The following is a 27,795-nucleotide window of genomic DNA, read 5'->3' as shown; positions in this document are numbered from 1 at the left end:
CTACATATGGGCAGGGTACAGCCCGAAGTACCCCGTAGGGGACCTCACTCACTCTCGTCAAAAATCAAGGTGGGGAACCCGATCGAAGCGAGGGTGCAAATCACTCGATTTATGACGGCGAAACGTCTGATGCCCCACGTGGAGATCGGTTTCTGAGGTTTGGGACATGGAATGTAAGGACAATGACAGGGAGATCAGGAGAAGTGGTGGAAGTATTGGTCAGAAGAAGAGTGGACATATGTTGTGTGCAGGAGACGAGATGGAAGGGAAGTGGTGTGAGAATGGTGAAGGGTAGGCAGGGACAGAAATACGAGTTTGTGTGGCAAGGGTACCCAGAAGGCGTGAATGATGTTGGTGTCCTGTTTTCTGAGGAGTTTGTAGACAGTGTGGTGAGTGTGACTGGAGTGAGTGAAAGGTTGATGGTGAAAATGATTATTGGAAAGCTTTTGGTGAACGTCATCTCAGGCTTTCCTCCGCAGGTTGGTCGGAGCGATGAAGAGAAGGACAAGTTCTGGTGTGTGATAGAGAAGCTGATGGAAAACGTGAAAGACAAGGAAGTTGCTGTGGTAGGAGGAGACCTAAATGGACATGTGGGAAGGAGTATGGACGGTTTTGAGGGAGTTCATAGGGGTTACCGATATGGTGTGAGGAATGGAGAAGGTGAAAGGATTTTGGAGTTTGCTGATGGAGCTGGTTTGTTGATTTGTCATACTCGGTTCCAGAAAGAGGATAATAAGCTTGTTACATACATGTCAGGTGGGTCGACGACAACCGTTGATTACCTGATGGTGCGTAGGCGAGATAGGGGGCACCTCCGGGACACAAAGGTGATCCCGGGGGAGGAGGCTGTTTCACAGCACCACCTGGTTGTCTGCGACATAAGGGTGAAAGGTGCGAGAAGAGCTCGGCGGGTGAAGTACCAACCGAGAATGAAGGTGTGGAGGTTGAAAGAGGTGACAGTGAGGGAGGCATTAAAAGAGAGGCCGAGTATGGTCGAGGATGATGTGGTTGAGCTTGAAAGATAGTCTGTTGGGAGCCGTTGGTGAGGTACGTGGATGGTCTAAAGGATCACCGAGGCACACGGAAACATGGTGTTGGGATGATGAAGTTGGAAAGAGGATTGATGAGAAGAGAAAGAAGTTCAAGGAGTGGCAGAAGGTGAAGGGTACGGGGGCAGAAAAGGCAGATCATGAAAGTTATAAGGCAGCCAAGAAGGCTGCAAAGAAAGAGGTAGCAAAGGCGCAGGAGGCATGCAGGAAAATGTTCGGAGAACGCTTAGATTTGGAAGAGGGTCAGAGAGCGGTATTCAGGATTGCAAAGCAGATAGCGAAAGAGAGGTGTGGTGTGATGGGGGGTGAGTTGCTTGAAGGATGGATGAAGTGGGATAAATCGTTGTGGACTCAGATGGAATTAAAGGAAGATGGAAGAGATATATGGAAATGCTGTTGAATACAGAGAATGAATGGGATGGCAACATAGAGAGTCACCCAGTTTTAGGACCAGCAGAGAAGATAACTGAGAAGGAAGTTGAGGAAGCGATAAAAGCAATGAAGAGTAGAAAAGCAGGAGGGCCGACGGGAGTTGTGGGAGATATGTTGAAGGCAGCGGGAATTTGGGGTGTGAAGAGAATGACAGAGATCTGTAATCTGGTGGTGAAAGAAGGCCGCATTCCAGTGGATTGGGAACCGAGTACACTCGTCCCTCTATACAAGGGGAAAGGTGACCCTCTGGACTATGGCTCGTATTGAGCGATGAAGTTATTGGAGCATGGAATGAAGGTATTGGAAAGGGTGTTGGAGAGGAGGATAAGGAAGAAAGTGAGTGAATATCAACAAAATGCAGTTTGGATTTATGCCAGGAAGAGGAACGACAGACGCACTTTTTATTGTAAGTCAGTTGCAGGAGAAGTACATGGAGAAGAGGAAGAAGTTGTTCCTTGGGTTTGTTGATCTGGAGAAAGCATTCGATGGGGTTCCATGCGAAGTCGTGACACGGGCATTGAGGAAGTTAGGAGTGGAGGAATGGTTGATCAGAGTAGTGATGGCAATGTACGAGAGAGCGCACACAGCTGTAAGGACGAAGGACGGGAACAGTGGTGAGTTTGAGGTGAAGGTGGGAGTGCATCAGGGGTCTGTACTAAGTCCTCTACTATTTGTAGCTGTGATGGAGGTGCTGGCTCAGAACGTGAAGGAGGGTTTACCATGGGAGTTGTTGTATGCAGATGATCTGGTGTTGATTGCGGAAAGTATGGATGGACTGAAGGAGAAGATGAACAAGTGGAAGGAATGTATGGAGACAAAAGGTCTGAAGGTGAATATAGGAAAAAACGAAGGTGATGGCAAGTGGTAAACCATGTGCTGAGGTGTAAAGAACTGGGAAGCTGAAGGGAAAGGTGTATGGTGCATGTGTGAGAAGTGTTATGATTTACGGGAGCGAGACATGGGTAATGAACGTAGAGCAGCAACGAAGGCTGGAAAGTGTGGAAATGCGAATGGTTCGACGGATGTGCGGAGTATCGTTGAGAGAGAGGAAGACAAATAATGAATTGCGAAAGATGATGGGAATAGAGCCTGTGATTGATGCTGTGAAGAGAAACAGGTTGAGATGGTTTGGTCATGTGTTGAGGAAGGATGAAAGTGACTGGTTGAGAAGAGTGATGGAAATGAATGTAGTAGGAAGTAGAGGACTGGGAAGGCCGAGAAAGACTTAGCTAAAGGTGATGGAAGAAGAAATGCGGGCAAGGGGGTCAACAAGGGGAGATGTAGAAAACAAGGTAAAATGGAGAAGATTGTCATGGGGCCCGCAGGGCTCACCCCCGCTCTGGCAGACAAAATGGCCTTAAAATGCCTGTTGTTGTTTGTTGTCGTATTTGGAAGAGAGTTAACTCACTTTAAATAAACTCTTCAGATTTTCCCTGGGAATATGAAAATATAATTGGACCGCAGTTCGATCTGTAACTTCGGTTTTCAGTCTCGAAGAGCTTTTAATTTCAAGCACGTAATGAAATGCATCATATTTGCTTGAAAATATTATTATAGAACCATTTATTTGTAAAAATCTATCACGGCTTATGCAGCATCGAGGCCGAAAACCAAGTAAAAGTTTTAGGCATTCGTAAAAACAAGATCCGAGGCCCCGCAAACACGCCACTTGCATTAATCTTATCGGGTAATGCTCGTCTCCAAATATACACACGTACACGCACTCACGTAAACACAGCACCGACGCAGGCACCTTTCCATGGTTCATGTACACCAGAGGCCTGTGAAGCTTGAGAACCAATATGAGGCAAACAAAATGGTGGGAATTTGATATTTGAAGCCCCACCCTGAATGGGGGAAGCCCCACCCTGGACGGACGGACAGACCGACAGACTGGAGGAGAGTATTATAGTGTAGATGTAGATGGATGTGGATGCATGTTACTTTTGCCGAGTATTTTATTTATTTTTTTACATCGAGAGGTTGTTTTTGGTCTTGTTTAACATCGGGAAGTCTTGGCTCTGAGCAAAGATGGAATTGGTCAACATACCACATTGAGAAGGCACCAATGTTAAATCGAGCAGTTGAGTATTTATTGTTTGAGCGGTATATTTCACTTCAGCTGTACATTTTTTTTTTTTCAGGTGATTGGTGTTGGTGCCGGGCAGCAGTCTCGGATCCACTGCACCCGTCTTGCGGGGGAGAAAGCGCAGAACTGGTGGCTCAGGCAGCACCCACGTGTCCTCTCCATGAAGTTTGCAACGGGAGTGAAACGTGCAGAGAAGGCCAATGCCATTGACCTGTTTGTTTCAGGCCTTGTGAGTTGTGCTTGTGCTTCAGATATTAATTTATTTGAGGTTACCACAAAAGTCTTTGAGATTATTTTGCACGACTTATTAGTGTTTGTACCAAGATCTCGACTGAATGCACCAATTTATTTTTGTTGTCGGTCTTTGTGGTATGGGTTACCTGTCCATCGATCGCAATGGTTGCAGTGTTGCACCTGTTTTTACCTCAAACACTAACTGTCGGGACGCTCTCGGTGCTCTGAACAGTGGGCATGTGTGAGGGCACTTTTCTTGGATGTTTTCGCCCCCAGAATGCTGATGATTCCACATGGAGAATGCTGTTTGAAGACGTGCCAGAGCCACTTTCTGTAAATGAGAGAAGCGAATGGTTGCAGCGTCTGTGCGGAGTCTCTCTCAGTTCTGATGCTTTCATCCCTTTCCGTGATAACATCGATTGTGCAAAACAGGTGAGAATTGTGGAGTCCATTGCAGTTATATAACGGGCACCTGAAGTTGAAGGTTGTATGATCGGCTACATTCGTGGTTTAGAATGGCGTAGCAGTACAATTGATGGAGGATGATCGGTTGGAGTGGTTGTTAAAGAATGGTACTTTGGTGGTTGTGAAAAGTGTGGGTGCGTTCGTGTATTTTAAATGTGCAAGTGTTTATGGTATGAAACTACTAGAACTGTCTTGGTGAGGTTTGTTAATGGATGATAACGTCCTGAGTCATGTGTACATTTGGTTTCAAGTGGCAAACGGACACACCGTGTTGCATGTGATTGAAATGGTTGGTTGGCGATTATTAGCTGGGGATTTGCAATCACGTGTGTCTGTGTGTGTGTCTGTGTGTGTGTCTGTGTGTGTGTGTGTGTTTGTGTGTCTGTGTCTGTGTCTGTGTGTGCCTGTCTGTCCAGGCTGGAACTTTTTTTTTAACCATTTGAGCCTTTGTTATCAAATTTTACACAAAGCTTTATTGTGAGAATATGGAGAAGATAAATTCATAATTTGCATCGTCACATATAATCGTCAATTTTCATGTAATTGATGTGAAATTTTAAGAATGTGCATATTTGGTCACTGAAAAGGCCCACCATTCAAAAAGAAGCCGATTGTTTTTGTTTTATTTATTTTTACATTTTTTTTTAGATCAAGAGGTCAAAGCTCAAGGTCAACTAAAATCGTCAACTTTTTTTTTTTTTTTCTTCTGTATTTTCTGTATAAGAAGTCCGAATACAAAGCGGACACGGATGGGCTTTGCATTTTCAGATGCTTTTTAGTTCGCATTATTGGGCTACCGAAAGCCTTACAGGCTGTGGTACCCGATTGTTTCTGTTCTGATTATTTTCATATTTTTATTTACTATTCTTCGTTCCCCACCCCCACCCCCACCCCCCCCCCCCCTCGTTTATTTTAATTTTTTGCTCTATTTTCTTTTTTTTTTTAATCCTCAACCGCTTGTCCGATTGACACACCTTTCAGCGTAGGAGCGATCCCCATGGAGAATTCTATGATAATTGTGACGTCATAGGTCACTTGGTATTTAATTTTGGATTAAGGGAAAAACTTTGGACATCTATGAAACTGCTAAAAAAAAAATATTGAAACTTGGCACGTGTCATCTACTACTAATAGTGAATAAAGCTCGATAATTGTCATTAGGGAGGTGGTTTGCCAGCCGTAATTGTTTTAATCGAAATCGTTATCCTAAAAATCTGGAACTTCATACATCTGATCTATGAAACAATTGCATTGAAATATTAAATTTATGATGTCATCTATCACGTGGTTTGGCAGCCATATCCTTTTCAAGAATAAACACTTCAGATATTATCTTCTCCAGAACCGCTTTAGAGATTGAAGTGAAACTCCACAAAAATGATCGACTAACGATGGCAAATAAATTTTGATAACTATGACGTCATAGGTCACATTGTGTGACAGCCACATTGGATCCCAAACCACCGAACCAATCAACGCAAAACTTTTTCTTCTTATCGACTGGGCATTGTGATTTGAGGTTGGGATAGTGAGCTATAAAGGAATTTAAGGTGGGATACTGACTCGTAAAGGAATTGAAGGTGGGCTGGTGACCCGTGAAGGAATTGAAGGCCTTAACTTCAGCTAAACGAGCCATGTGTTTCTTGTATATGCCAGCTCTATGAAGCTCCTCATGCTGCTGCTGCTGCTCACAAAATGCCTGTGCCATTCCTCCACCACATGCTTGTGCTGCATGTGGAGAGCTTCCATCCATCCCACTCTTGCTGCCTTTGCACTCTTTCCCATATTGCTTCTGCCTCCTCCTTACAAATAACAAAACCCCTAATGTTGTTGCATATCGTTTAAGAAGTACAATGTTGTTTTCTTATGGCAATTTTATCATCCGGTTATCCACTCTGGCCGTGATTTTTTTTTTGTGAGCTTGGGGTGCAAAATGCGGATGCTTGCATCCAGCTGAAACTACCCCCTTCCATGCAGATCACTCGCCCCTCACCTCACATTGTTAGGCACTCCCCCCCTCTCCCCCCTTCCTTCCTCCCATGCTGAGCCCCCTCAAATTCCCCCCCTCCCTCCCTTCAACTTTTTCCCCCACTCACTCTCCCCCTCCCTTGGGCTGAGACTCCCCCAGGGTCTCTTCATCCTCTCTCCATCACTCCGTGGGTCTTTGACATAAGAGAGCCTCAAGCTAATTTCTCGGATCTGTCCAAGTCGTGTCTGCATCCCTGCATTATCTGATTCGTAGAAACCTTTCCCACATTGGATGTTCCCGATTCATCGTCCTCCATCGCTGCCTACCCCTTACTTCTCTTTGACAGACCCAGCTCACATTTTTGTGGTGATGGTGTTGTAGTTTGTTCATAACCTCCTTGCTTCTACCTGATCCCTTCCCACCTCCATGGAGTATTTTGGGTTTATTTCCTCCATCCGTAACATGTTGTTTGTGTGTGGTCTAACATCCTTTCCCTCCCCCCACCCCCTCTCCCTCCCGCTCTGAGCTTTGACGACTCCATCTACGAGGCTTTACTTCAGACATGGATACTCTACTATCCACCAATCCGTTTGTTCTTTCTTTTCTGGAGAGACTTAATTTGCCACCATGTCAGTTAGCTGGGAGTCAGTCCACAAACAACCATCTGCAGTATTGTAACCGAGGCCTTTTGTGATACAGCTGCTATGATTGTTACCTTTCTTCCTCACATTTCTCCAAATTGCAGTCATTCTTCCCCTCCACCCTGTACTGCTCCTCTTGGCTCTTCTGACCATGCCCTTTGAAAGTGTTTGTTTCCTTGGTGTCTGAAACACATCTGTCACTAATAGCTATTGACCAATCATGTGGCCAGTAAGGCATCTCAACACAGCTTTAAAAAAAAAAGAATGCTTCAGGGTCTGGTTGGTTACATTGTCTTAGCCATTTCTAAGGTTTCATTTTAAACTTACAAGACACACACACACACACACACACACACACACACATACACATACACATACACATACACATACACATATACATACACATACAGTCACGTGAAAAAGTAAGTACACCCCATGTAAAGTTTTGACTTTTTCAACATATTTCAACAAACAGCTATTTGATCTTCATTTCAACAATATTGATAGATAAAGGTGATATGATATAACAAATATCATGAAACATTTACATTTTGTAGTCCATTGTATAATTTAAATAAACATAAATGCAAATTTCGCATGTGGAAAAAGTAAGTACACCCCTACATTTATCACTACTTCAAATACCTAAAATTAGAATCAGGTGCACCAGCTCAGGTGCAAATGATTAGAACATCGTTAGAGAGGATCTTGGAGGAACCTGTCTTATTTAAACCTCAGACATTTAGTTTGGTTTGCTCTTTGTTGTTGAAGTGTGCGGCGTCACCATGCCGAGATCAAAAGAGCTCTCTGAGGCCTTCAGAAAGAAGGTTATAGATGCCTGAGTCTGGGAAGGGATTTAAAAAGATCTCCAAACAATTTGAAATCAATCATTCGACTGTCCGGAAGATCATCTACAAGTGGAGAAGATTCCAAACAACTGCCAACTTGTTCAGGCCTGGCCACCCCAGCAAGTTCAGCCTGAGAGCAAACCGCAAGATGCTGAAAGAAGTCTCTAAGAACTCCAGAATGTCATCACGGGACCTGCAGGTAGCTCTTGCCACTGTTGATGTCAAAGTGCACGAGTCTACCATTAGAAAGAGGCTGCACAAATTTGATCTACATGGGAGGTGTGCCAGGAGGAAACCTTTGCTGTCCAGAAAGAACATCAGGGCAAGACTAAAGTTTGCCAATGAACACATAGGCAAAGACCAGCACTTCTGGAACAATGTGCTCTGGACAGATGAGTCAAAGGGCGAGCTATTTGGCCACAGTACCAGAAGACATGTTTGGCGAAAACCAAAGACAGCATTTGACCACAAGAACCTGATATCAACTGTAAAGCATGGTGGTGGAAATATTATGGTTTGGGGCAGCTTTGCTGCATCAGGGCCTGGGCAGCTCACAATCATAGAATCCACTATGAATTCTTCATTGTACCAGAGGGTGCTTGAGGATAATGTGAGGCCATCTGTCGGAAAGTTGAAGCTCAACCGAAAGTGGACCTTGCAACATGACGATGACCCTAAACATACCAGTAAATCCACCAAGGAATGGCTGAAAAGAAAGAAATGGAGGGTTCTGGAATGGCCAGGTCAAAGCCCAGATCTAAATCCCATCGAGATGTTGTGGGGGGGATTTGAAACGAGCTGTGCATGCAAGAAACCCCTCGCACATCGCACAGCTGAAAAAATTCTGCATGGAGGAGTGGGCAAAAATTTCTCCCAGTCGATGTCAGAGACTGGTAAACAGTTATAAGAAACGCCTACTTGAGGTTGTTTCGGCCAAAGGGGGCAATACCACCTATTAGAGCCAAGGGTGTACTTACTTTTTCCACATGCGAAATTTGCATTTATGTTTATTTAAATTATACAATGGACTACAAAATGTAAATGTTTCATGATATTTGTTATATTATATCACCCTTATCTATCAATATTGTTGAAAGGAAGATCAAATAGCTGTATGTTGAAATATGTTGAAAAAGTCAAAACTTTACATGGGGTGTACTTACTTTTTCACATGACTGCACACACACGCACACGCACACGCGTGCACATGCTCATACATAAACATACACTCATGAGGGTGGATACTTTGAGACCTGGGAGGGCTCCGTTCCATCTTCTGAAACCTGCATATGGAGATCACAAACGACAACATACACACGCACATGCACACACACCCACGGTTTGGTTGCATGATGATTATTTGGAGATCTGGCATATTTAGCCATTTCCTTTGTTTGTGATGCAGTTGTATAATAGTACTCTCAAGAAGCTGATTCTTTGACTGTTTTTGCAGAATGGAGTGCAGTTTGTCGTGGCCCCCGTAGGCTCTGTGGCCGACAAAGCAATTGTACAGGCTTGTGAGGAACAGGGCTTGGCGCTCGTCCACACCAACCTACGTCTTTTCCATCACTGATGGTGCACTGCTTGGGGATGTCTGCTTTGTAATCGACTTGAAGTATTTTCTTTCAGGGGCCATCTGAGCCCAGTGCTGTTCATGACTACTCTGTAATCCAAAATGTGACCAAAATTTCCTACAAAGCAAAACAAACTTTTTTCACAGCAAGGTGTCTGCTGTTGTTTCTACCCGCAAAGAGGGCCAAATGTGCTGGGCTTGTTTTTTCAATGGATACTTTCAAGGAACCTTGCGAATGATGTGAGTAAACTTTCATTTTGAAGGCTTTAGAAATTAGTAAATTCTCTATTTAGTGATTTCCCTTCTATCGTCTTTCTTTCCAATGACAAATGTTTGTGGAAGTGCCTTGTTGGGTGTAATCTGCCCAAAAGTTCAATAAAGCCTCCTGCAGCATTGCAGAGTCTGAATCTGAACACACGACTGCTTTTGTAAAACAGAAGACTGTTTCTGTTATATATATATATATATATATATATATATATATATATATATATATATATATATATATATATATATATATATATATATATTTATATATATATATATATATGCAAAGATTTGCGGTTGGGAGTAAATCCAAATGACTCCATGGTAAGATCTCCAACCTTTAATTGAACAAACAATGACAACGTTTCGATTAACAACATGTGACAAAGCCACATGCCTTCATTAATCTTCCTCAAGAGTGATAAAATCATCTCAACATCCCCTTATATGCAAAGTGGGTGGGGTATAATGTATATGCAAAGTGGGGTGGGCAAAGCTGGACAGCCAATTAAACCGTATCACACCGCTCTCGTGAACGGAGAACATTACTGACCAAATTCAAAAATCAACCGCATATTAACGGCTCAAAATAATCCTGTAAGTAATGCTGGATTATAAATCTGGATTAAAAAGTGTTTAGAAAATCCGGAACAATCATTACATTTAATTAGAAGTTAAACTTGTAAATAATTAAATTGTAAATTCAATGAAAACTGTAAATATGTTGAAGCAAAAATTTTTAAGATAAAATAAAATTGCCATAATATCAAGCCTATCACATGTGGCCCTATGCGGTCAAGGGAAATGCGGGTCGGTGGGCGCCATAGGGGGGGATAAAAATGTGGGGGGGGGGGGGGGGGGAACCGGAGGGGGGCGGAAGCAGATGGGGGATTTGGGAGAGGCGTGTTTGGGGAGGGGGAAGGGGGGGGGGGGCAAATTGTCCGAATAAAATTCTTGTGTGACATATTATGTGGACTCGTTGTTCAAAGTATGGAATGCCTGCTTCGTTTACACAAGAGTGGGTCAAACGCTACCGGTAAGTCAAGCACCTCTTGTGTGATCGAGGTAACAGTTTCTTCTGTGTGCCAAGCCTCCAAAACACGTCTTCTCTTTCTGTTAGGTGTGGAACCCAAAATATTAAGGTGTCCATTTGCCCTCAACACATTTTGAAGATGGTCCACCTCACTCATCTTGCCTTCAAAGGTAGATGGTAACTCACATGCTGTTTTTGAGAGGGTGTGCACAACCGATCGTTTGTGTTCCATTGGATGGCAAGAATCGAAATCAAGGTAGCGATCAGTGTGTGTTGGTTATACAATATATATATATTGCTGTTTTGGAAAACCACTAAAAAGTAATGGCAACCACCATGCAGGTCCCTTAGAATAGTTATTTCATCGCAGACCATTATCTTAGCCCTTCCCCTTATTTCGGGTTAGTACGTCAATCATGTGTTGGGGAAGGGAAAGATAGGCCCTCCACTCATAAGGGATAATTTGCCAGGCAATGCACACAGGCTCAAAGGCACATCATCCAAGCACCAGGTAAAAGTCCCTTTGAGCGGATTTGTGGGGGCAGGGGAAGCGACACTCCACCAATCAGGGCCTGAGGAACTTCAGGGGAGCTTGTGGTGGCGGAGTGGTGGGCTCCACCAACCGGGAGCCCGGACACCCTCAAACAGCCCTCCCCCCACCCCTGGCAAGGGCTGGACAAAAGCCTTGTACACGTGCATTCTCTGGCTTTTTCTCTTGGCTTTCGGACTTTGTTGGCAGTACACGTGTGATCCTTTCTTGGTCGGACCCTATCACAGGCCTCAGTACTTGCCTGCATTACTCTTCATCTTGGATTCCATTGGTTGTACACGTGTTTTTGGAGTCTCTCTTCGGCCTGGGACATTGTTCACCTTGCCTCTGCACGTGATTCCCTCGCTTGGCCGGTTTCATTCTTGCACATGTGCAGTGTGCACGACACTCGCTTTACCTTGCACGAGATCACGACGTCCCTGGCACTCATTCTGCATGGTTCCCTGGCACTCACTCTACATGGTTCCCGACACTTCTCACCTACTCGTGTTCTTGCTGTGGATCACCTTTACCTGCTCGAGTTCAGGACTGCCGTTTGCCGGCCAGGTGCTCGTTGGTGAGGTCGAGACAAAAGGTGTCGCCAGGAAAAGCATCTGCTAACATCGTGGCCATTTTGATGACAGGTTCCCAACGTTTGTTCGCCCTCCCCTCCCCTGTGAATGTGTGCTGGCACCTTGTTGTGTTTATTCGTAGTGATCGTAATAAGGCGTAGAATAAGCTAAGTTTCTGCCTCTTGTCCTTTTTTTCTTTCCTATTGAAAAATGACACTGTAAATACTTGTAAATAAAACAAATCGTTACATGTTTCCTTTTCTCTCTGTCCATGAGTCTTTTCTTCCATTGGTCTGCCATTGCTCGCACCCAGAGTGCGATCGGCCATAAAAAAATTAGCATTAGCTCGGTGGGTACCAACTGTTGCTCGGCCGTCTAAATTTCAATCCAGGAACAAACGAAAGTGTTACACTGCCGGAGGGTACGGTACGTTTCACCGTAACTATATGTATATATATATATATATATATATATATATATATATATATATATATATATATATAGTTTTGGGTCTACTAAGAGGGGGCTATCCTCGGTTCCCCTGAGACCGGGCCTGAGGCTACCACGCACGAATAACTTCCGATCAATTTATCCCTAGATCATGCACACAAAATTTCATACTGATCAGATCTAGCATTCTATTTGTCAATTTATGATGTAATAATGAAGGCACCTTTGACATCATTAACATATGTTGGTCCCCATGGGGAGTACTTTACAATGAGCCACCGTTCAATTTTTTCCACTGAGCAGTTTTGGAGATAAAGGTGCAAAGTTTTTCGGTTTTTCCAAGATGGCGCCCACACCACGTGACCTATGACATCATAATTTTAATTTAAAAATTCTACAAAGAGTCGCCGCTCTTATAGTGAAAATATCGTGTCAATCGGACCCCAACGGTTGCAGAGAAAACGAAATTTAAATGGAATAAACCCACAAAATGCGGGCGGAAGGGACATACATACATACATATATACCAGAGGGACAGACAAATGCTGTTCCAGATGGCATTGCCCTACTGGCTATGATGTAAAAACAAAATTGTACAGAAGAAATGGCATCTTCACACATATGAAGTGCACAGAGTGTATCCTTTAGAACCGAGAAGCTCCCCGGTCGATGGATTGGATGTGGTGGGGCAGTCCCATGGCCTCCACAGTCTCCCGATGTGACTCCCTTAAACTTAATCTTGTGGGGGAATGTCAAAGATTGTTTTCCAAACCTCTGTTGCTGACATTGAAACATTGTACAACGATAACCAATCGCATCAGTGGTGTGACCAGGGATATGTTGGCCAACACGTGGATTGAAGTGTATTATCGCTTGGATATGCTACGTGTCACTAAAGGTGCACATGTTGAGGTGCACTGAAGAACACAAGAAACTTTATGAATTCTTTGACAAAATGCAAAAAAGAAAACGCATTTTATATTGGTTATAAATTCACGCAATCCTGCTCATGAGCATGGAAATGTGCCCTTTCATATTCTGACTTTGTGTTCAGATTCAGGCTCATGTATCATGAGTCAGATTTGGAATCGCAGAACTGCGGCCTAACATTCTATAATCTTTCCAATTTTTATTTATTTATTTTACTTGAGATGTTCATGGAACTTTCTTACTGGATGCCATCAAATATCTTACATTTGAAATGCGGTCAGCTTGCTGGTGACCTGTTAACGACCTATTCTGGCTTTGCCTGGTTGAGTGAAGAAAGGTTCTTCACACCTATTTGTATATTTTTCGAGAGCCATTGGTGCCTTTGAAAATGAGAGTTCATGGAACACCGAATCCCACAGTCTTGAGAAAAAGGATATTTTTAACGTATTGCTTGTTGCATTTCCAAGCGTGATCTATTTCCTTCAAACCGCCGTTTTATCTGAATCTCCATTATTCCCCAACATTGAGATCTGGTGTTGGCTTCGCGGTTAGGGTGCCGGCTTGGGATCCTAGGATCCTGGGTTTGAATCCCGGTCGATCGCTAAATTAACAACAGGGGGGTTGACTCAGCCTGTCATCCTTCCGAGGTCGGCAAATTGAGCACCAGCTTGCTGGGATGAATGATCCCGGTGTGTACCCCGATTAGAATAGGTACACCGTATCCCTGCGCATCGAAGAGCGTGACTAAGGGTTGGTGCCAGGAAGGGCATCCGGCCATAAAAACATTGCCTCAAACAGGGAACCATGATTGTCATGGGGCCCGCAAGGCTAACCCCTGCTCTAGCGGGGAAAATGGCCTTAAAACGATCATTCATTCATTCATTCATTCACTGAGATCGAGTGGCAAATTTGATTGGTCGTGATGATGTAAAATGTCGTAATATTTTGCCCAAGTACTGCTAAACGGAGGGGTTTTGAAAGCGCCAAGAATGCGATTTGTGTTCTCGTGTTCAACTGCCCTTTCTACTGTATTCAAAATATAAAATCCAATTTGAATCGAGTAGTTCCTCGAGGATAGACTGACGTCTGCAGACAAAGTGAACCAATTGCTTCACCTTGCTCTGCGCTTCGCATGCTTGGGGTCGTTAGTAGGCCATTGCCTGCTGGTACCTGGCACGATTTTTAATTATCGCTCTAAACTATGAGAGCACCAAATTGGCAGCATGGGTACACATGCATGGCGATGTAACCATCAAACGGTACAAGATCAGACGGATAAACATTGTTTTCACATATCTTGTATTTTCCAAAGCAATGACATGAAGTTACAGGTTTAATGAAACTAAAGCCGCTGTCACACCTTGACGTTTTAGCCAGCGTATGCCGACGTATGAAAAATTTGGCTACGTTAAGAGCACGCTGAAGCACGCTGGCATACGTCGTAGTACGCCGAGCTCGTCGACAAATTTTGTGCATGCACAAAATTTGTCGACGTATGCCAGCGTATGACTCACACCAGCACTCAATTTTGATACGTCGGCATACGCTGGCTAAATCGTCAAGGTGTGACGGGCTTAAGCAATATCTTGCAGAACCACAAGTCTATGAGAGCGGCCTGTATAGCCTCAGTAAAACGAATACAACTCATCACAGATCCTTGCTTTTGGGCCTTCTGCTTGCTGCAGCAATGCTGTGGACGATGAGTTTGTTGGGGAGGATACCTGTAATGGGAAAAGAAAAACGGGCGATTGGACAATATAGACAAATAACGTGAACCTATGGAGGAGTTGCATAACGCCGATCGAGGTTTGCTAACCGCCAAGGTACTCAAGAAGCTGATGTTTCAGGCACTGATGCTTAGTCAGAACAGGATTAATATTGTGATTGCGGTTTGTACATTCCCTACCGATGTGGTTGTTGATACCGTCGTGTTTGGAAAGTGCGACGACGAAGTTGTCGAATGTGATGCGATCAACTTTGGAGAGGATGTCACGGAGGACTGGTCCAGGAGGACAACTGTGGGCATAGAGTCGCTCACTATGTGCACTTCCAATGCACACCTCCGGTTTGCACACTACTCAAAAACTACCGTCGGCAACTTACAGAGGAAACGATCACGCTTGCCTGATGTGATGATTTTCTGATTTCAGCAAGTCGCGTAGCAACTGGCTTCCCAAGATGCTGCCTGGGCCCTCGTTCGCTGGTGACCCGACCAGTGACTCGTGTTCCGGGTCACCGGACCCCACTTGCTGCCGTTCCATACGTGATGCATCTTCTGAAGCACCGGTGATGCTGCTGGCACCAAGCTGGCACCGATTGTCTGTCCTACAGGAGTTTCTCCCTGTTGCTGACCGTTCGTAAGTCTTGGCCACAACCTGCAGAAACTCTTGTTGCAAAAAAACAACATGCGTGCAGTCATTGTGCATTGTTTATCGAAACGAGCAAACTTAAGCACATTTCAATTTCAAAGCAATATTTGATGCGTGGAGTACCATTGAAATAAAACTGGAGTTGGAAAGCGAACAGAAAGTCAGAGAATCGTACAAGGTAGTCATTCACCTGTCCCTGGAATGTGATTCTGCAAAACAATGTGGTTTGGCTATCATTGTGAGGGGGAAAAGCGATTTGGTATTCAACTTGAACCTTCAGATTGAGGTTCTTAAAGTGAAAGTCTCCACAGCAGGAGCAACCATCTGTTCCGTCAACAAAAAGCTCAGTAATGAAGCAAAACGAAGGCAGAGAATGCAAGAGGTAAAGCTGTAATTTCCTGATACGTTGACCCATACAGCACGAGACATTAATGGCATTATCATGGGCTGGGAAGTCCGTGCCTGGCTGCATCAAGAACCAGTTGCCTGGGGAAGTCTGCGCAGAGAAGCTGCACCAGGGAGTGCAAGTCCCACGTACTGAGGAACTCTGCAGCAGCCACCGACAAGGAAAGTGGGTAAGCAGCAGGGCAATCGGCATTCTTCAATAAGTATTATACAATCCCACAATGCCACGCTTCCTGGTCCCACCAGCCAGCTTTGCTTCTGTCCCGAGATTCTTATTTTGAGAGTGAAAGCAATGTGGACGTTAAACAGTCGATTACTCAAAATCACAAGAAAGTCTCCAACCTTTAATCGGCTGGCTCGTTTTGATGGACAGGCGTTACTTTACTCACAAGGACAATCGGCTCTCAATTATCAAGTTATTCACCCGTTTCCTTCAAAAGGTTCTTGTAGCATTTCCAGAAATTGTGCAGGAACGATGCTCGATTGTACGCAGTGGCCGAGACAAAGGAGTATTCTCTGAAGAGTGTGTGAGTCCGTGCACACACATCACGGAAACTGTGTAAAGAGCGAATGGTTACACAGCTAGTCAATCCACATGGACTAGAGCTTCAATTGGGCAAAGATCCACGTGATTGTTAATGGGAATGAAAATGTATGAACACTAGTAATAGGTGCCCACAACCATCCTCGACCATGTTGGCCAAGGCTCTCACTGTTTTTGTTTTTTTTATCCTCGCTTTTTCACATTTATTCGCTTTTAAATTCGCCTTTGCCGCAACCGCTCAACAACATTTTCAATATAAGAGCGCCGACCCATGGATAATTTTTTTTTAAACAAAGTTGCATGATGATTGTATGGAAAATGTGGCCGGCGTTCCAAAAAGTCAGTTTTTTGTCGGCATGGGTTGCAGGGTCTTTCCTGTATCGCGAGTAAATTGACTTGACCCCTCTTCGCTCAGCCTCGGCCGAATTAGGCAAAAACTGAAAATCAAAATGAGATTCAGTGTTAAAACTCCAATCTGTGTTGAAATTAAGTGTTAAAACTCCAATCGGTGTTAAAATGAAGCGTTAAATTCCAATCGGTGTTAAAATTAAGTGTTGAAAACTCCAATCGGTGTTGAAATGAAGTGTTAAAACTCCAATCGGTGTTAAAATTTCGTGTTAAAACTCCAATCGGTGTTAAAATGAACTTAAATATTCCAATCGGGGTTAAAATGAAGTGTTAAATTCCAATCGGTGTTAAAATTGTGTTAAAACTCCAATCGGTGTTTAAATTAAGTGTTAAAACTCCAATTGGTGTTAAAAATTCAGTGTTAAAACTCCAATCGGTGTTAAAAATTCAGTGTTAAATTCCAATCGGTGTTAAAATGAAGCGTTAAATTCCAATCGGTGTTAAAATTACGTGTTGAAAACTCCAATCGGTGTTGAAATTAAGTGTTAAAACTCCAATCGGTGTTAAAATTTCGTGTTAAAACTCCAATCGGTGTTAAAATGAACTTAAATATTCCAATCGGGGTTAAAATGAAGTGTTAAATTCCAATCGGTGTTAAAATTGTGTTAAAACTCCAATCGGTGTTTAAATTAAGTGTTAAAACTCCAATCGGTGTTAAAAATTCAGTGTTAAGACTCCAATCGGTGTTAAAAATTCAGTGTTAAATTCCAATCAGTGTTAAAATGAAGCGTTAAATTCCAATCGGTGTTAAAATTATGTGTTGAAACTCCGATCGGTGTTAAAAATTCAGTGTTAAATTCCAATCGGTGTTAAAATGAAGCATTAAATTCCAATCGGTGTTAAAATTATGTGTTACAACTCCAATCGGTGTTAAAATTGAGAGTTAAAACCCCAATTGGTGTTAAAATGATGTGTTAAAACTCCAATCCGGGTTAAAAGTAAGTGTTAAACTCCAATCAATGTTAAAATTGAGTGTTAACTCGAATCAGACTCATAACCATGAACCTTTCTCTTCTGAAGGAAGAAACAAACGTCATCTCAATGTGAACCCGATCTTGAAACCAGGCCTGCTTCCTGTTTATAATCAAAACGATATTGTTTCAAAAATCCGGTATTTAACTCGTACCTTTAAACTGAACTTGTGTAATGAATGTTGTGGTTAGTCATTATTGTCAGAAGGGAAATAAAAGTAAAACAATATTTATTATCATTTAAACATGATATCCATTTACATGAGATGTTATAGTGATGGCAGGAGTAGTGAAGAGGAAGGAGTAAGAGATATCGAAGGATGGTGATTATAACATCATATCAGGCCATGGCAGGAAATGGTCGGAGTACATGGCAGAGAAAATTATGTCGGAGGATTAAAAAATTGCTGCAAGTTATTGGGTCGCAAACTGAAAGCAGAGGATTATAAGGTAATATGTCGACTGAGAGTAATAGGAGCGGGAATCAAACTTATGAGAAAAGTAATCTGATTATCAACCAATGATTGGTACACAACAGTGTATTAGGGAAGGTTGGGAACCTTTGGGAATTTAGGAAACTATGGGAATCATTTTGTAGGTGAAAGGAACATTTCCAGAATGATGACCACGGGCTAAACAGAAAGGGGACATCAACGTTTTCAATGGGAATACAGCACTTTCAAAACGGTGTACGATTGCTAAATGAGGCCTTTTGCGCATGCTGCATGTGTGTTTACAATGAATCGGTTCTGCTAGCGTGGGCTTGCATCTTTTTTAACCTGCCGTTGCTATGGAAAATGAGCAATTCATATACAGACTTGGCATTTAATATGGAATATTTTTTTTGTGGCGGTGAACGTACTTTTAAAGATGTCTTAGAACCAAAAGTTCATTGGAATTATGTTGAAATTATTCTAGCTTTTGTTAATGTGACCTTTAAAAGAAACAAAAACCACATTTGACATTTCGAAACAAATAAATTGATCCTTGAAAGTGATGTAAACTGATATCGAACTCAATTCACAGACAGTACTGTGTTAAACTTCTGTACGTTTTCCAGAAGTATCTCTTTATTTTGCACATTAGCCAAAAAATTTTTAAACAAAAACAAAAGTTAAATTACGACTGGGATTACGGACAGTAAAATTACAGTTCAGTACTTCGTGTAACCCCCACGAGCATTCAGGAGAGCACGTACACGTTGAGGCATGCTGTTCACGAGATTTGCCAAGGTTTGGACAGGAATCGCTTGCCATGCAGTGACAATAGCCTGCTGCAATTCACGCACAGAGGTCGGCTGCTGGTCCAAGTTGTCGATTTGACGCGATAATTCTGCCCACAAGTTCTCTATCGGATTCATATCCGGGGACATGGCAGGCCACTCCATATGCTCTACACCACGGTCAGCAAGAAAGTGTTGGATCATGCGAGCACGATGAGGCCGTGCATTGTCATCTTGGAAGACAAAGTTTCCTCGAAAGGCTGCACGAGCAAATGGAAGCAATGTTTCTTCCAGAATGGCCCTGTACTTGAACTGGTTCAGGTTTCCATTCAGAACAACCAGGTCAGTTTTTCCCCCTGCATGAAAAGCAGCCCAAACGGTCACCCCACCACCTCCAGCTTGGACTCTTGGCACTATACAATCTTTGTTCTAGGCTTCATGCACTTGTCTGCGCACTCGGACGTGGCCATCTTGACGATAGACCAGAAATCTAGACTCGTCACTGAAGATCACGTGATTCCAGTGTCCTGGCTGCCATTGACGGTGCTCTCTGGCCCACTGCAATCGGCACTGGCGGTGTTGTCTGGTCAGGCGTGGCTTTCTCAGGGGATGCCTGGCACGATAGCCTGCTGGAACCAGTCGTTGGTTGACTAGCCTTCTGGATACAGACACATTTGTCAGTTGCTGCCACTCAGCCCTAAGCCGATTAGCTGACTTGGTACGGCCATTGCGGACTAACCGGTGCAGCTGGCGATCATCCCTCCTTGTGGTTCTGCGAGGACGTCCTGGCCTCGGTATTGGAGTAGGGACACCCCTCTGAGCATTTCGTTTCAGGATCTTTGACACCTGACCTTGAGTGATGCCATACTGCCGAGCAATAGCTCGCTGTTTCATGCCGTAATTTCGTAAAGCCACCACTCCATGACAAACAGCATTGTCGAGTTGACGGACCATCTCCAGAGGAAACGGCAATAACTTTTGGAGACGTGCAGCAGTTGTTTTCCACTAATACAGAACGCAACAACCCTTGTATACCCGACTGTGAAGCCAATCATCAAATGCACCTGTCCGTACATTTTGCCATGCCACCTGTGATATAATCCTGTTGTTGACTTCTTGCTGCGACAGACAATCAGTGACATGGTTCTTTTTACAAATAAATCACCAAAGTGTAAAAGAAACTCACCAGATTGATATACTGAGTTAAGAAAGTAAACCCAAGTCAAGAAAAAAATATATTCCATATTAAATGCCAAGTCTGTAGTTTTTTTTTTAAGCATAATTTTCAGAATATAAGGGAAAAAATGGTAAGTGAAAATGCTCAACCGTAATTGTGTTCGTCAAGGCAAATCGGACTCGCGGAAATATTAGAAATATCCGTGGATGTGAGGTGTCGAGTTCCTACCATTTCCTATTGATACAAGTGAGTGGCGACAAACACACACACACACACACACACACACACATTTTAGCAATAGTTGCAAAAATCTAGTATAATTTCTCTTTTGGCCTGGAACCAAAACAAATACTATATTTCCAAGCTCCCACTGTCCCCCACCCTCCTTCACCCCAACATGATTAACCGTTTGAGTGTTGTTGGCCACAGTTTCGTGCACATCATTGTTCAACAATCTCTATTTTGTTCCAATTTAAGTGTTTGTTTTCCAATGGTTGCCTTTGTGGAAAGAATCGAGGCTCGTGTAAGAGCTAACACATTGAACATGAAAACGTGCACAGACACATAAAACATACAATGAAGGGAGCGAGAGACAAGAGTGGGAGAGAGGGCAAAGCACACAAGCACAACAACAGTAGAGAACAAGGACGTCGGTAGATCTGTGAAAGGGGGAGGGCTTGGGGGAAGGGGGCATGGTAATGGAGGGGACATGGGAAGGGGGGGGGGGAGGGTGTGAGAGGTAAAAAAAAACACATGGACACTGCAGAGACTTCCAGGAAAGAAGTCGGTATTTCAAAAAAGTCGATCTGGGGTGAATTAGCAGGGGTAGAAGGATGGGGGAAGATAAGAGATGGTGGTGAACAGCTGTTTTAAACACCTGGAGGGAGGAGTGGGATTGAAGAGAGTGAGGGAGTTTGTTCCAAAGGCAGGAAAAAAGGGGAATGAAAGAGTGAAGGTGAGCAGAGAGTCTTCATTTTAGCAGTTTCACCATAAGAGGGTTGCTGGCAGATCTTGTGCGACCTGTAGGAATATTTGGGGGACAGAGCCCAGACAGCTGGGGGAGCAAGGCCGGAGAGGAGTCGGTAGAAGACAGAAAGACCACCTACCTGCCTGCGGTGAGAGTGAAAAGCCCTCAGAATTAGCTTCATCGTGGGAGATTCCAATGATTCTGAAAGCTTTGGTTTCAGCAGCGTGAAGCTGAGCTAGGTGTGAGGCAGGAGCACCGGCCCAGAGGGGGGAACAGTATTCCATTGAGCTGCGGATGAAAGCCTTGTATGTGGTGAGGAGCTCAGGTGTGCCAAGGAAGGACTTCGCACGACGGAGGATGCCCAGTCGGTGACTGGCTTTGTAGGCCTGATTGGAAATGTGGTTTTCCCAGGAAAGATCATGGCAGATAGTGAGACCCATCGTAAGAGTGTGAGATTTGTCAGGATTGAAAGACATGTTCCACTTGTTTGACCAATCTGTGATTTTGTCCAGATCTGCAGAGAGTGAGGAGGCTGCAGACTGCCGATCTGCGGGATGAGGAATGGAGCGGCAGAGAGTGGAGTCATCAGCAAAGAGATAGAGAGGATTTTCCAGAGAGTCGGAGAGATCATTGATGAAGACCAGAAAAAGCACAGGTCCCAGAACACTGCCTTGGGGAACTCCAGCCTGAACAGGAAGGGGGAGATGAGAGAAACCCATTGAGGTGCCATGAAACCAAAGCCTTTGCTGAGGTGCCATGGCTGGTGAGAGAGGTACCCACACCCAGCCAGCTGGCATGACGACAGTTGAAGTCGCCACATTTGAGGATAGAAGTTGGTCCATGTTGTCAGACAGCGAAATGTAAATGGAGTCATCACTGTTTGGAGGATGGTGCAGAACACATACGAACAAAAGGTGGGAGTGGAGGTGAAGCTGTAGTCAGAGGTACTCCTGAGGGTGGGGTGGAGAGAGGGCAGTGCAAGGGGAGTGAGGAAGAGAGTTTTTGATAAAGATAGCCACCCCACCACCAGGATGAGGCTCAGGTCTATCATACCAGGGAGGAGGGAGTAACCAGGAAGAGATATAAAGGAATCGGAGACATCTTGAAGGAGGAAAGTTTCTTTTAAGCAGATTACGTCTGCTTTGTCAGAAGCAACCTGTGTGGAGAGATCAATCAGGTTTGAGCGAAGGTCCCGGATGTTTGAGGTCCATTCCGTTACGGAAGAGGGAGGGGGAGCATCGGGTACAGGACAGGGGAGGGGTAGGCTAAGATGTGGGGTGAGAGGGGGAGGTAGGGAGAGTTGTTGATAGTGTGTCAGAGATGATTGTTTTGCAGACACGATCTGCAAAACATTGCAGATCTGCAAGATTGTTGCAGACATTGCAGATCTGCAAGATTGTTGCAGACATTGCAGATCATGTGTCAGAGATGCCTCATAAACAATAGACATTTTATTCGGATCGCCTGAAAAATTACCATCTTTTCTTATTGCATACCGGAAACGTCAGCACTCAAACAGTTAATAATGGATATTCATCATATTTTAAGTTTATTTTAAACTTGCCCAGTGCTTTCCCAAGCCGCAGATATGACCTATGCATCGGCATTCAGAAGCGCCCAAACCGGATACAATAAGTCATTGCTTAACATCGTCCCGGTTAACATTGTTCCGCTATTAAGTCGCTGATCTGTTGGAGAACATGCTCGTTTAAAGCCATTCGCCATTGTTAGAAAGTCGTTTTACCTCTAATTTAGTACCGAAACTAATGGTTTTCCTCATTTTAATAAAGCTACAATATAAACCACACCGTAAATACTGCTGTCTAAACCGAACTGTAAATACTGGTGTATAAGCCCACCCAGATACAGTATAGGCCTTATATACACTGGGCAGTGCATCAAAAGCATCGGTGGCTCCTGGGCTGAAGTTGTACTCAGGTGCGCATGACTGGTGTGTGGACGAAGTTGTGGCCTGAATGTGTCAATGACTTGAATGGATTTAAAGATGGCGTCCCCGCTATGAAGAATGTTATCCTCGGCTTGGCCGTTCATTTCCCTCCACACCCCCCGTATTTACATTTATTATTATTATAGGGAAATTATGTTCGCGTGAAGCAGCTTCAGTTAATGTCACACTTTTCAAGAACGTATCTACAATGTTAAACAAGAAAGAGCAATCGGAGATTGCAAACCCTTGCCAGAATGTGTTTTCAGTGGTTTTTAAGGCTTTTGTGTTAAAACAAATATGGCGGTCGAACCACGTGACTGATGACGTCATCATCTTTTTTTTTCTAAACTAATTTATTCCCAGATTATGCTGAAGAAATTTCATCTTGATCGGATGAAGTTTTGTACTTGTCGAATTATGACGTCATAATGGAGGCACCTATGACATCATCATCATTAACATTTTATTCCCCATGGAGAGTTCTTTACAATGAACCATGTCTCAATTTTTTCTATTCAGCACTTTCAGAGATACAGAGGTGCAAAGTTTTTCGGTTTTTCCAAGATGGCGACCGAACCACGTGACCGATGACATCTATTATTTTTTTCTCCACCAGTTTATGCCGACATGGCGCTCAAGAAATTTCATCTTGATAGGATGAAGTTTTGTACTTGTCGAATTATGACGTCATAATGGAGGCACCTATGACATCATCATTAACATCTTTTATTCCACATGGAGAGTTCTTTACAATGAGCCATGTCTCAATTTTTTCTATTCAGCACTTTCGGAGATATCGAGGTGCAAAGTTTTTCGGTTTTTCCAAGATGGCGACCGAACCACGTGACCGATGACATCTATTATTTTTTTCTCCACCAGTTTGTCGACATAGCGCTCAAGAAATTTCATCTTGATAGGATGAAGTTTTGAACTTGTCGAATTATGATGTCATAATGGAGGCACCTATGACATCATCATTAACATATTTTATTCCCCATGGAGAGTTCTTTACAATGAGCCATGTCTCAATTTCTCCTATTCAGCGCTTTCGGAGATATATAGGTGCAAAGTTTTTCGATTTTTCCAAGATGGCGGCCGAACCACGTGACCTATGACGTTATAATTATCATTAAAAAAATTATACAGGTGGAGTTGCACCTATGGTGAAAATTTCCTGTCATTCGGACCAACGGTTGCAGAGAAAATCATATTTATTCTGTGCGGACAAACAAACAAACGGATTCAAATGCAATACCCTCTCCTCTGGCGAGGGTAACGAGGACTGACAGTACAAATAGTTTCCGACTCTGCTTTTGGTGGTGTTGTTGTACTGCTTTTTGTGTACTTGAACAGCCCTCCGATTTTATTGCCGAATAATAGCGAAAAATACCGCATTCACAAAATAACACGTCTCAAAGTTTTTAATAGATTTTCATATTGTGACCAGGTTTGTCGTGCTTCGTGTGTAAATTCATCAGGAAAGCATTATTATTCTGCTTCAAGTTTAAATACGAGAATGTCCAAATTTAAGGTAACTAGGGCATGCCCGTACTATATATATATCTAAAATTATATCCCCCCCCTCTATTTACATGAAATGGTTTGGTCCATTCGCAAAGCCAAAGCGAACGGCTTGCGAGTACGGTGACAATCCCCCCCCTCTATTTACATGAAATGGTTTGGTCCAAAGCGAACGGCTTGCGAGTACGGTGACAATCCCCCCCCCCCCCCCCCCTCTATTTACATGAAATGGTTTGGTCCAAAGCGAACGGCTTGCGAGTACGGTGACAATCCCCCCCCTCTATTTACATGAAATGGTTTGGTCCAAAGCGAACGGCTTGCGGAGTTTGGTAAAGAAATCGCCATAGCGTGCACAAACGCGCAGGAAAGCGAAAGAATCGCAAATTAGTTTTAATTAGTTTTAAAACATAGTTTAACGCCAACATAGTTTGCCAACGTGAAATAAATGAATACGCTCTCAAATGTGCCGTCCGAGGCAGAGTCTGTTCGCCACGTTCGGCACACGTGATAGCTCGCTGCTCTCTGATTGGTTGAATCGTTTTTTGGACATAGCTCGCTAACTACTTGTCCGATTAATATGAAACCTTGAAAAGGCACATCCTCGGGTCCCCAGCAATATACCTGGCAAGTTTCAAGTATATCGGACCCGTGGTTGTCGAGAAACAGCGGTCACAGACAGACACACAGAGATTACTGGCATTATAGATAGATAAATGTCCAAATTTAAGCTTAAAATTACAAAATTTCCTTATCTGGAGAGGAATAACACTTCCCCCTCCACGACACCCCCTCCTCTCTTGGCCACTTCACTCCCTCGCACCATGGATCCTTTCCATCCCACAGCTTTTTCTGCTCAATGTTTGTTGGCAACTCTGGCTGCGGTGTGTCACTTCAACTCTTTTGTTGTGCAGAGGTACACCCCAGCTTTCTATCAGGTGCTTTTCCAAGTATTTTCAGCTTCAATGGAAGCTTTCTGAGTCGTTTTAAGTAACAATCCTTATCATGCATGTGTGATAGTTCACATGCTCCGAAGATCGCTATTTCTAAGGGGTTTCTGTGCATGTACACTGAGCATTATTGGGTGGATTTCATCATTTTGAAAGTCTCATATTGAGATTTTAAATGGCATTAACCATTACGGCCTTTTTACCTGCGACATGTTGCACGTCCACAAGAGCTCCACATGATTGTTGTTGCTGTTGGTGTGGTGCTTGTGGGGAGTCGATTTTTGAAATGTGCATCCATTGGTTGGACAGCTGCCGGACCACACCCACATTTGTCGTTAACTCCAACCACCACGGCATCCAGACAATAATATGGCCTCCAGCTTGGTTTTCTGGTGGGCTGAAGACATCAGGCCTGTAGGCTTCTGCTGATTATAAACGAACTGGGTTTGTTTCATCAGATTTCCATTGGCAATTTGTTTGGGTTGAATGTTGTGATGAAGGAGGGTGTTGAAAAAAATCTAATCAATGACGAACAAAATTATTAGCAAGGTTTAATAAAACCCGTCAGCACGGCTGCCCTAAAAATATTGTTACACACTTTTTGAACGGACCCATATTGGGTTAAAAAATCAGTGACCGTGTGATTAATTAGCTCGTTGTGATATAACCGTGGCGGAGAGTGACATGGATGAGAGGTGTCGAGTTAATTTTTTAATAGCGCATTAAATGTGTGTTTCCCAAATGAGTCATTACCGGATATTGTCGCAGGTTGTGACCACAGTGTGATCATTCTTGTTTAGGCTACAAAAGGGGTTAACATGGAGGAACTGCAATTGATAACATGATTTGTAAAGGCAGGAAGGAAAAGGTCACTGAACTAGTGTGCGAGGAAATCCACAGCCTGAAGGTTCGGGCGCTTGCTTTGAACGGCCCCGAACCGCGCTGCGGCGTCAGACAGGTACAGGACGAGTCCATGTCGATCTGCACGCACACATATACACACACGCATGCACAGACACACGCACACACATATAGATGCACGCATCCACACACATGGACACACACGCACACACATATAAACACACATGCACACACACATACAGACACGCACACGCACATATAGACATTGATACACATGCATACACACACACACGGACACACACATGCACACACACACACATATATAGACACACACACGTATAGACACATGCATACACACACGCATGTACGCACGCACGCACACACACGCATACATACACACGCACACATATAGACACACACGGGCACACACACAGGCACACATATGGACACACACACACACACACATATAGACACACACATACACACACAGGCACACATATACACACACACACACCGACACGCACACATATAGACACACACGGACACGCACACACACGCATACATACATACACACACGGACACATATAGACACACACGGACACGCACACACACGCATACATACATACACACACATACACACACGGACACACATATAAACACGCACAAACTCAGAATAAATAAATGCGATACACAAAACGCTCCGTTAATCCCCACATTAGCATTTACCGAAATACTCCTGCGTCGTCATGGAGAACGTGTCCATGTTCATGTGGTGAGAACGAGAATGGGACGAACAGTCCAGAGCAGAGGTTCGAGCATCAACCGGTCTCTAACCGATTACATTCAACCTTTTCCAGTCGTTCATTAAAATCCACAAGATCAGTCGTTAAAAGAGAGGAAGACGCAGCGTGCAGGATGGAGGATGGCCGAGTGATCGATGAATGTCGGACATGGAAGGGATACCGGAGGGATCATTGAAGAGCATTGAATGAGGAGACGTGAAGGAGAAATGTGAAGAATGATCAAGACGTGAAGGAAACGTGAGGAATGATTAATTGGAGATGTGAAGGAGAAATGTGAATAATGATTATCGGAGACGTGAAAGAAAATGTGAAGAATGATTTTATCGGAGACGTGAAGGAAAAATGTGAGGAATGATTATCGGAGACGTGAAGGAGAAACGTGAGGAATGATTATATTAGACGTGGAGGAGAAATGTGAAGAATGATTTATCTTAGACATGAAGGAGAAATGTGAAGAATGATTAGAGACGTGAAGGATAAATGTGAGGAATGATTATCGGAGACGTGAATGAGAAATGTGAGGAATGATTATATTAGAGGTGAAGGAGAAATGTGAGGAATGACTATAGGA

General features: G+C 43.7%; 2 protein-coding genes across 3 annotated transcripts in view; one reads left to right on the top strand and one right to left on the bottom strand.

Moving 5' to 3' along the window:
- The window catches only part of ATIC (5-aminoimidazole-4-carboxamide ribonucleotide formyltransferase/IMP cyclohydrolase), a 51,442-nt gene extending 41,729 nt beyond the window's left edge, over nucleotides 1-9,713 (top strand). The window contains exons 14-16 of the mRNA XM_068124173.2: nucleotides 3,626-3,799; nucleotides 4,081-4,236; nucleotides 9,181-9,713. Coding sequence (XP_067980274.1) covers nucleotides 3,626-3,799; nucleotides 4,081-4,236; nucleotides 9,181-9,300 — 450 coding nt within the window. The 3' untranslated portion in view covers nucleotides 9,301-9,713. The remainder of the gene's footprint in view (nucleotides 1-3,625; nucleotides 3,800-4,080; nucleotides 4,237-9,180) is intronic.
- A 4,646-nt stretch (nucleotides 9,714-14,359) lies between these two features.
- LOC137432337 (centriolar satellite-associated tubulin polyglutamylase complex regulator 1) lies at nucleotides 14,360-27,561 on the bottom strand. Of its 2 annotated transcripts, XM_078783068.1 has the most exons (8): nucleotides 27,148-27,561; nucleotides 26,439-26,541; nucleotides 16,280-16,410; nucleotides 15,913-15,997; nucleotides 15,574-15,659; nucleotides 15,206-15,467; nucleotides 14,988-15,097; nucleotides 14,360-14,802 (listed from the first exon to the last, which is right to left on the bottom strand). In XM_078783068.1, exons 1-8 carry the CDS (start codon nucleotides 27,188-27,190, stop codon nucleotides 14,729-14,731), a joined length of 894 nt encoding a protein of 297 aa, XP_078639194.1. In that variant the 5' UTR covers nucleotides 27,191-27,561; the 3' UTR covers nucleotides 14,360-14,728. The 2 variants fall into 2 exon arrangements, with proteins under 2 accessions (XP_078639194.1, XP_078639195.1); XM_078783069.1 differs by lacking the exons at nucleotides 26,439-26,541; nucleotides 27,148-27,561 and adding an exon at nucleotides 25,764-25,927 and having other exon boundaries at nucleotides 14,590-14,802.
- Between the last annotated feature and the right edge of the window lie 234 nt (nucleotides 27,562-27,795).

This window comes from Myxine glutinosa, chromosome 8, assembly GCF_964187855.1.
Source record: "Myxine glutinosa chromosome 8, kmMyxGlut1.1, whole genome shotgun sequence".
Classification (NCBI taxonomy): domain Eukaryota; kingdom Metazoa; phylum Chordata; class Myxini; order Myxiniformes; family Myxinidae; genus Myxine; species Myxine glutinosa.
The sequence above is the reverse complement of the archived record's forward strand: the minus strand, read 5'-3'. Positions and strand labels throughout refer to the sequence as shown.